Source organism: Penaeus vannamei, chromosome 11 (assembly GCF_042767895.1).
Source record: "Penaeus vannamei isolate JL-2024 chromosome 11, ASM4276789v1, whole genome shotgun sequence".
Taxonomy (NCBI): Eukaryota; Metazoa; Arthropoda; class Malacostraca; order Decapoda; family Penaeidae; genus Penaeus; species Penaeus vannamei.
The window spans coordinates 42633802-42643801 of record NC_091559.1 but is presented as its reverse complement, the minus strand read 5'-3'; the positions used below and the strand labels follow the sequence as shown (position 1 = coordinate 42643801).

The following is a 10000-nucleotide window of genomic DNA, read 5'->3' as shown; positions in this document are numbered from 1 at the left end:
GCCACTCACTTTACCCATCCCTCCCAATCACCTTCTCCTTCCTCCCACTTCCTCCACCCATCCCTCCCACTCTCCTACTCCTTCCTCTTCTTCCATCCCTACTATCCCTTTACCTCTCCCCTCCCCCTTCCTTCCTCTTCCCTCTACCCTTCTTCTCTCCTCCCTTTTCCCATCCCTTCTTCTCCTTTCACTCCCCTCTCTTCTCCTCGCTCTTCCTCCCCCCACCCCCTCCTCTTCCCTCCTCTGCCTTCTACCCTCCCCCCCTCTGCCCCTCCCTTCCTCCCTTCCCTTTTCCTGCTATTCCTTCCCCTTTTCCCTTCCCTGATATGCCTCTCCCACCCCTCCCCTCTCTTCTCTCCCTCTTCTTCTCCCTTTCGTTTCCACTCCCCCTCTTCTACACTCCCCTAGGCCTCTCACTTCCCATCCCATTCCATTTTTCTTCCCCTTCCCTTCCTTTCATCACTCTCTCCCTACCCTTCCATCCCTCTCTGCCTTCCCTTCCATCCCTCTTCCTCTACCTCTCTCCTCTCTCTCACACTCATTCATACTCACACTACAAGTTTCACACACTCACACTCAAATGCTCTCACACTCTCACTCTCACACTCAGCACATTACCTTTAAGCTTGGTGGTTGACTTGGGTCAAAGGTCATAGGTCATTGTGCTTTGGCATCATGCTTTCCATGGCCTTATACTGGAAGAGTCAAGCTTGTATGTTCCATTATTAAAATTTACTATCCTGTTTATGTTCATTCTTAACTGATTGATGAAAATAGTTTTGTAGATCATTAGAGTTGATGTAATGTGGGATTGATTTACCAGTGATTCATTGGAGACTACAGCTATTTCCAAAAAAGTTGAACATGTTTTTTTGTCTTTGATGAAGATAGATGATATTGGATTTGGATTTATGTGGATTCAGCAATTTAATGATAGCGTGAATCATTTACTTTACTGGCATTACAAAAGAATAATAATTAACCAATATTTTCTTGCCTCCAGGCTGCCATCCTGCAACAAACAGCTGAATACATTTATCAGCTAGAGCAAGAGAAGACCCGTCTACTTTCTCAAAATTGTCAGTTGAAGCGTCTTCTCAACCAGCAGCAGCACCATGCAGATGCTGAAGGTTTGTATTTTCCTGATGCTAATACAGTTTATAACCACTTCCCAGATAGAATTCTTTTAGAATTGAGATTTTTATTATTTGCATTGTTTGATTCAAAATTTAACAACTACTTCAATAATTTCAGGTAGTCCCACTGGAGGGGAGAGTCCATGTGATGACGGAGGCAGCAGTGGTGGGGAGCCTGTGGTTGTCAGTACACCTGTAGACAATGGAGCTGCCACAGAAGAATTGCGGCGTGAGATGATAGATCTGCGAGTTCAGTTGGATAGGGAGCGGCGCCATCGCATGAGCCTAGAAGAACAAATTCGTTCTCTGGAGGCACAGACATATCCTGAGCGCATAAAGGAGATCCCTCATGTGGTATGTATTTAAGAGGAAGGTAGAAGAAGGAATCTACTGTGGTAATATAATTAATGCCGTATGAGATTGCTGTTATAAACCTGAATAACTGCATTAGCAAGTATTTTGTGTGCAAGATTTTGGTGACCAAATATTAATCGAACTGTGTAGAATTTCAGGATAGGCTTCTGAGTATTTTAAGGCCAGTGTCATACTTTCCGTGCTAATATGCAACATTTAGAAATCTTTTTTCTGATTAAAAGATTTAGGCCGTTTTTATCATAAACTTAGGATTGTGTGTAGATCTCTAATTGAATTGTTTGTATTTACATACACATTTATCCTGTACCTGCTGCTGACCGATATATCCCTTTTAACACAGAAGCAAGAGGTCCATGAGTCCAAATCAGAACAGAGTACTGTAACTGCACCAGCACAAGCACCTGGGAATGTAATAGGGACGGTTGTAGGACAAGTAGCTGGCCAGGTGACAAGTGTTGTGGAAGTTAGCACAACTCCTCGTCCTGTTGCAACAGTGAAAGCAGAACCTCAGAATTCAACAACACAGCAACCCCAGCAATCACAGCCACAACAGCCTATACAGCAGGTTCATCACCACCCTCACTCACATCATCATCACATTCATGCAGTGGTAAGTTCTTGTTTATTATGCTCTGATTTTTTTAAGTATTAAAAAAGGTCTATGTATGTACCTTGGGTGATTTTTTGGAAAATATGTATGGTTTATAAGAAAGAAAAGAAAAAAAAAAAAGGAAAAAAATCCCCAGTAGACAGTGAGTGATATATAATTTTTATATACAGCAGCAGCAGGGACCTGCCACTACTGCTACCAGCACACCACCAGCTGCAGCTAATACCACCACAACCACAACCAGTCATCCTCCCCAGCGCCAGCCAACTACAGCAGCCCTCAACCGTCAAACAGTTTCTCACAGTCCGCAGAATCAATTGCCAACAACAGTTGTGTCTGCTTCTCCAGCCACAACCATTGTTACAGTCGTACCAACATCCAAGGTGCGTAGGGAGAGAGATGTGTGTGGGTGTGGGTGTGGGTGTGGGTGGGTGGGTGGGAGGGGGGGGGTGCATGCGTGGGTGTTTTTTTTCATCTGCTTTACAAATTTATTCCAAACTTAGTGTACTTCCTTTTCTTGTGTTATTGTAGCATAATTTCAACCCAACTCTAAATGTTTTCGTAATTGATTCCTGTTTTAGATTTCTGTTTACACTGAAAGATAATCTGTTTATTTATTTTTCTTCCAGGGAGGAGTAGAGTCTCTGCCATGCTCTGTTTTTGAGGCTCTAACGGCATCAGGTCGATTTGGTGCTAAAGTAGAAGTTGAGCCAGCACCCCGTGTACCCTCTCCTGAAGCTACCATAGAGTATGTTGAAGATAACAAGAATCATACGTAAGTATTTTTTTACGCATTAAACAATTTATATATAATTTTTATGGTGTCATTCAAGCAGTATGAATTCATTAATTTTGTACATATTTCATTAATAAATATTTGTGTAAATGTGCCTTAAACAATATATATTTACTTGGTTTCATTCAAGATGTATCATAGAGTAATCATTTTAGTGATAATTTTTTAAATAAAATTTGTTTTCTTTCAGTGTCTACATTGTAAATTCCACAAATGCAGCTTGCCAGAAGTCCCTAGATACTATTTGTGAAGCTATTCGGCATTTGGAAGGAGACCACATGTTCCAGACGGAAGAACAGCACCCACGTATTGAAGAGGAGATTATTACTGAAGAAACGCTAACTATTGAGGATCATACTGGTGACCAGGTTACCTTTGGAGGTACTCAGGTGCCTGTAACGATTGGTGGACAGGTAACACTTGGTGAGCAGGTGACGCTGGGAAGTGGGCAGGTAACTTTGGCTGGAGAAGATGAGCCCATCACCCTCCACATGGTTGGAGAACCCCAGGAAGTCCCACTTGAACTCACCACAACACATCGTCCTTCTCAACATGGATCAAGCATCTCTAATGTTAGCCGATTACCTCAGCAATCTACCATCAGCTTAACCACTAACAGTCGTGTGGCACAACACACTTCTGGTAACAGTTCCAGTCATTCAAGTAATTCTAGATTGCCACAGCAGTCTCCCAGTCACACTACAACATTTGAAGCAGTACCAGTTTGTAGCATTTCTACTACTACTTCTTCACTTACCTCTCACTCTTCAAGTTTACTGCAAGCTTCAAGACCTGGTGTTATTGTAGTGAAACATCCATAAAAAAAAAAGTTTGACCCAGATTAATGGGTCATCTGTGTTAATATGCTAAGTTTAAATACAATAAGTTGCCACTGACCATGACTTATGGAATACTTGGTCTTTTCTTGCATAAGGTTGTGGACTCCATGCTTGTGCTTGACTAGTAGTGGGTATCCTAGACTTGCTAAATACTAAAAGATTTAATTGATGAACAGTGGAAAGTGATATTAATTTTTGGTATGGCAAGGAATGGTCAGGTGTGGAAACTGAAACTGTAAAGTGTGTACATAAAATATTTTGGTGTATAAAGTGTAGAATAAGTGACGGGAGATCTGACAAGTCACAGAAGATGCACCATAAGTGACTAGCAGAATCTCGCGTGCCATCTTCTGCTTGGTTATTCTTTTGCCTGAATGATTATGCTTGAATGAATCTAGTTGCCACATTTTGAATGTAGTCTTTGGGCAGGGCTTTCTAAAAGGCAAAGCCCATTTCTTGGTTCTGACTGCAAAGTTCAGGCAGGGCTTTTGGTTTTGAGTAGTGCTTAGTTTCTTGTGCTTCCTTTACCTTTTTTGAAGAATTTTGTTTACTTCTTTTTATCATTATGAATTACAAATGAAGATTAATTATTTTGCTGTAGGTTAAATTGCTGTTATTCTTGGAGTAAATAGAATTTGCATTACATCAAGTTTATACCTGTCAAATCTTTTAAAGTTATAGAAAGGAATTTCTAGCATACATTTATACTGAAAGTTTTGTGAGTTTTGTCATTCTGAATTTTATGAAATTTATTCATACTTGTCTAGAATAACTAGCTGCAATGCTTTTCATTCTGGTTATCCAAAGTTACTAGATGTAAGTAACTTACACTTGTTATTATCAGATAAATGTTCAAGATCAATTGTAAGAAGCTGCTCTATTCAGTGTGTCTAGAAATCTTAAACAAATGCTTTTTGTCTTCATTTTTAATTACTCCAGCAACTAATTGAGACCATTTATCTTATTTTTCTTTTACTTCATTATTTAATATTTTTACCTGGATAGAAATATTTCACTTTGAGCAGCTATTACGAAGTAGCAGGATATTAAGGATGGCTCATCCTTATGATAGTAGAATAATGTTATCATAGTATCAACATAGTTCTTGAAAAGTACTTTGTGCAATGGAAAGCTTTTTCATTATTATTACCAATTTTGTTCTAAAAAGTTTACCGATTCTTTTGTTGAAAATTGTGTAAATTTACATACACAGTTTAGTCCTAATAATAGTGGCAATGATAATGCGTATTGCACAAGATTTGATACAATTTATTACTTTAGAACAAGCATTGGGACACTTTGTCAAGTAATGGTTAACTATCTTTTTTATGTCAAATGAATTGATAGGTTTGAATTACACTCCCTGTCTTGTTCATAAAAGAATTCTCAGTATATTAGGCTAATCAGATTTGTACCACAGTTAGATAATAGCAAGTAGTAGGGTACATTTCCCAATGGCCAGTCTAAAGAGGTGGAAAAGGCTTAGTGCTTAATGTGTTCCCAATATTTTTTTTTTTTTTCAGTTTAGTTAGGTACTGCCCAAATACTACAGGCAAGGATTGGGAACAAGTGGAGTATAAAGAGGTTAACTTTTTATTTACTCTTAGGAGCAGTAATTTAGGGTAGCCTTGGAATAGAAAATCAAGTGTGCATATGACTACAGAAGAAATATTTGTAAATATGGTATGATTGTGAATACAAGGGCAGATGTGATCAGTGCACTTTCTTGGTGCTGCTCTTCTGTCCAAAGTGACTCTAAAATGTGATTGGTGTGTAATTGTGATTCTTAAGTACCTGGTCAGAGGATGCATGATGCAAAAATGGGCTCAAATACTTTCTTCTGTCATTGCCTCACTTTCATTCCCCAAGTTGGTATGAACTGATCTAGCTCTCTGTGTGGTCCCCAGCAAGCAGTGTTTTTTCCATTTATATATGGATGTCCTTGAAAAACCATACCAAACAAATGTTACTTGCCATGGAAATAGTGATGTTAAGAAGTATACAGGAGAAGTTTTTAACTTTTAAATTTTTGTTATAAAGACCCATCATTTCTACTGTAATTAACCCTAAACATTCAATATTTCATATTTAATATTTTCATAAACTTGCCACAGTTAAACATCAACCCAAAGCAGGTATGAAGTTGAGATAACTTGAAAAAACTGAGGTGCTATGTTCACATCATGGCACATATTCAGCATACACTTTACTGTTATGTTGTAGAGGCTTACACTGATATGAAGCAGGTAAAGCTATCTTATGTTTCTTTCCAAAAAAAATATAGGGTGTTCTGTAATCAATGCATTATAGAACTGTAAGTAGAAGCCAATACTCTCAAGCCTGGTTAGAATGCTGAAAGTTACAGAATTAGGGTAATTTTATCAATGCTATGTGGTGAAATCTAGAAACGGGTTGCTATCATACTACTTGGGCTGGCAACTTACGGAATTTCTGATTTGCCCAACTTAACCAAGTGAGGTTTCTCTTCAAACATGTGAACTTGTAAAGTTAGGTTTAGATGTAGCTATTCAAGGCCTTTCAGTGTTAGCAAGTATAAAACTTCCTGGGAGGCTTCAGCATTTGCTCAAGTAGGGTATCTCTGGCTTAGTTCTATTTTAACTTTCGAGGTGCTCCATTTCTTATAGTATTGAGTTCTACAAAGAAGTTTTTTTATATTTAGTACTCTTTGAGTTTAAACATTGTGGACTGCAACATATATGGAAATATTAAACATAATTCAAGAATTGGGGTGCATCAATGTCTCTTCCATTAACAAATATTTTGGGTGCCAAAATATCCCACATAAGAGTTTCACTTCTGTTGCAGTGGTAAATTGAAACAAATGGTTACTTTTGTTTGAGCTCTCATGGTTATTATTTGAATCATGACATTATATAATGGGTCTCCAGTCAGAATAGAACTTCGCCTTTCCTCATTACGGTTTTGGAAGCAGTGCAGGGCACATTTAGCAACCAATAGCAGCGTGTTGTTAGACTTGGATAACCTCTGCTTTTGACACTTATAAAGTGCTTTACACCATTTCAGGTAATTGACAAAGAATTGACTGCATAGTTAGCTATTTCTTAAATTGTGAATAACTTGAGTAGTGTTTGTAATTAAGATTTTAAAGTAGGAGCAGTTAAAGAAAAATAGAAGTATAGCAAATAATGCTCTTTGGGAATCCACTTTTGTCGCTGATCCCTTGAAATGCTGCTATTGGGTGCTTGGTATGGCTTTCATATTTTCTTATTCTCATAAAGCATATTTGTAATTCATTGTACATTAGTACAGAATTATTGTAGCCATTTTTACCTAATTGCAGATTCATATGTATAAGCGAGAAAGCAATTTGTTGGAATAAATTTTTTGAGAATGCAGTTAGGATTTTTGGATGCATTTTTGTGGTGAGTGCTGGTTAGAGAGCGTTGGAACTGAGGCAGTTACTGTACAAGTGAGAGTGTTGGAACAAGTATTGTTGATAAAGATATGAAAGTACAGGCGTGTAATGATTTGGTAAAAGTAATTGCCAAAATGCACTTAACTGAACCATTAAAGTTATTCTAGCTTGAGTCTAGGTCAATAAATTCCCAAATTGTGCCTAGTCCCTCTTGGAAGTGGTGTTGTGTACATATTGGTATGGTAGGGATCAAAGTCCTTACTAAGCTGTTTTGTTGTTCTATAAAGGTGCTAGTGGCACAGGAAATTTATTTTGCTTTGTTTATCTGGTATTCCATGTTTGCCACAAAGTTGAGTGATGGACCCCAATAAACTGCAGCACAATCTAGTGTAAAATTGAGTAAATGTAAACTAAAATACATAAAAAACTAAAGGAGATTTGAGATGCTAGAGTGAGTCTGTTCACAAAATTATGTGAGTGGCTCTTGGTTTTGGTGTTTAAAGTGTTGACAGTACAAATATTTATTACTAGCCTCATTCTAAATAAAGGTACTGAATATTCCAAATGGATCTCAATATTTACCTTGAACCTCTGAAAACTGCCAGTAAATTGTAAGTGAATTTAATAACTTATAAATGTAAAATTCTTTTCATTACTATGTAAGGACCACAGGGAAATGTAGAGATCTTATGGAATGATGTTTTAAAGGTCCAATGCTCTCACTAAACCCTTCTCATATATGGGGTTATCAGCAGCGTTATGTAATCTCCTATGCATTCAGGAACAAACCAAGCAAGATTTTCAAATTGCAGAATGTTTGGCAAAAAATGTTAGAAATTTGCAATTAAGAAGTCAAAAGTATAAGTATTGAAATTTCTGCATAGTGTATGCACAGAAGATTTGCTGCAGTAGTTGACACCAAATATTTGATTCCTCATGTGTGTATGTAGAGGTGTAATTGCTGCAGTCATTTGTACTTTGAACTTTGCTCCTACATACATTTGTGTATACATTAGGATCAAATTGCTGCAATGATGAGTACCCAGTGCTTTTTGCCACCACTTGTATCAGCAGGCTAACTCCTTGAAACCAAAGATTTTTTTTTATTTTTAATTTTCTGGTACCCCTACACATTTATGTTGAATGTTCATGGATATTTGTATGTTGCGTTAAGTGTTTGAACCTCGCAAAAAACTCAAAACCCAAACATTTCCCAGCTTTTCCCTTTTCTTTTTAACTTAATTTCTTTAAAAATATAACTGGAGATATAATATGGAAAGCTAAGAAAAGAAAAAAAATAATTTGCACACTTTGTATATTTTATCCTTGCTGGTTACATGTTTGTTGTGAAATTTAAACAAATTTCATTTGCAAAAAAAATAAAAAAAATAAAATAAATTCTAAATCTAAGAAATAAAGAATATAATATTTTCTTCAAAACATGGCTGACATGCTGTCTTCTAAGAACTTCTTGTAAATTGCCATGAATGCTGCAATAAAGGCCTCTATGTGGTAAATAGCCTTGGAACCGAGATTCAGACGGTGTTCATGATAAGCAGCTAGTCTTGTCACTTCACACTTCAGTTCACCATCACAATTCCTGACTAATTCTTTTAACAGGCCCTGAGAAAAAAAAAGATGAAATTACTTGCTAAGAACTATAAAGAATTTAAACTAACAATTGAGCATTAACATGAAGGCACTATAATTACAGAAGTAAGTTTCTAAAGGCTGAGAACTGCTTTTAATGACATTTACCTTTCCAAAATATTACATTTACCCAATATATCAAGCATATATATAATACCGTGACTCCTTATAGAGGAAGGAGTAGCACTTAAAACCTTGATTTAAGCCGATGCCACAGCATGGTAATTTAATTCAGATTATAGTAATAAGAAAAAGCATATAAAGAGAAAACAAAACTTCTCTTGGGCATTTTTTACATGCTATACATGGCATGTTTTTGAAACAAGTATCCCATTACCACTGTAATTCTGAGTTAAACCATGAAAGTCTCATGGCCCAACGGACAATTTGCACTTGAAGCATACTGCACTTCTCACATTCAGAGACTGTTTAATTTCTACTTTTCAATGAAAATCTATATTCAACATGTATATGAAGTGGACTAATATATATTATATTTTCATTAATAAACAGCATTAACTGACCAATAAAAATGGGACGGTTGTTCAGAATGATAGGTACTTTATTATGAAGAATAAAAACAAGAATTGAAAGGAAATAAAAACAAGAATTGAAAGGAAATGTCTAGACCACAGTCTCAGAATTACGTAACAGGGCCAGTCCCAATTCAATTACTTAAAAAAAATAGTGACATAGAGAAAGGAAGAAATATAATATCATAATGAGTTTTATGATTTCACCATAAAAAAAAATTAAGGTTTTCCCTCATAGATGGTAATATAAGAAAATGTTGCTAAATGTGCTTCTGGTCAATTTAAAGGTAGATTTTTCTTAAACTATTAAGAAGTAGCAACAGCAACCAGCTAAACAGGAAAGTTTAGAATTTTTTATACTGACGAATGGCTCCCTGTGGCTAAGTATTGATGGAATAACTGAACAAAAAAGAAAATAAAAGATTAAATCTATGGAGTAAAAGTTATGAAATTAGTCTTAAAAACGGTTAAATACATCAATACAGTCTACCACTCAATACTTTTTAAACTCACTTTGAAAATAACCTCAGGAGGTATACAATGCGTCAGCAGTTCATAGATCCTTCCTCGAACATCCAACAATCTGTTTGGGCTCTGTTCCTCAACAATCTTTGCTGCTGTTTCTTGTAAGAACACTTCCCAATCTGGGACACTAATCTCTTGT

General features: G+C 36.6%; 2 protein-coding genes across 4 annotated transcripts in view; one reads left to right on the top strand and one right to left on the bottom strand.

The window, feature by feature from the left end:
• Positions 1–8460, top strand: part of crp (transcription factor cropped) — a 28046-nt gene extending 19586 nt beyond the window's left edge. For all 3 annotated transcript variants that reach the window (XM_027379170.2, XM_070127314.1, XM_070127315.1), the window contains exons 3-8: positions 1004–1130; positions 1255–1490; positions 1852–2121; positions 2292–2504; positions 2751–2896; positions 3108–8460. In XM_027379170.2, coding sequence (XP_027234971.2) covers positions 1004–1130; positions 1255–1490; positions 1852–2121; positions 2292–2504; positions 2751–2896; positions 3108–3738 — 1623 coding nt within the window. In that variant the 3' untranslated portion in view covers positions 3739–8460. The remainder of the gene's footprint in view (positions 1–1003; positions 1131–1254; positions 1491–1851; positions 2122–2291; positions 2505–2750; positions 2897–3107) is intronic.
• The window catches only part of RfC38 (replication factor C subunit RfC38), a 26880-nt gene continuing 22246 nt past the window's right edge, over positions 5367–10000 (bottom strand). Inside the window, exons 6-7 of the mRNA XM_070127316.1 lie at positions 9850–10000; positions 5367–8776 (exon numbers count right to left, since the gene is read on the bottom strand). The exon at positions 9850–10000 is cut by the window's right edge and continues 18 nt beyond it. Coding sequence (XP_069983417.1) covers positions 8588–8776; positions 9850–10000 — 340 coding nt within the window. The 3' untranslated portion in view covers positions 5367–8587. The remainder of the gene's footprint in view (positions 8777–9849) is intronic.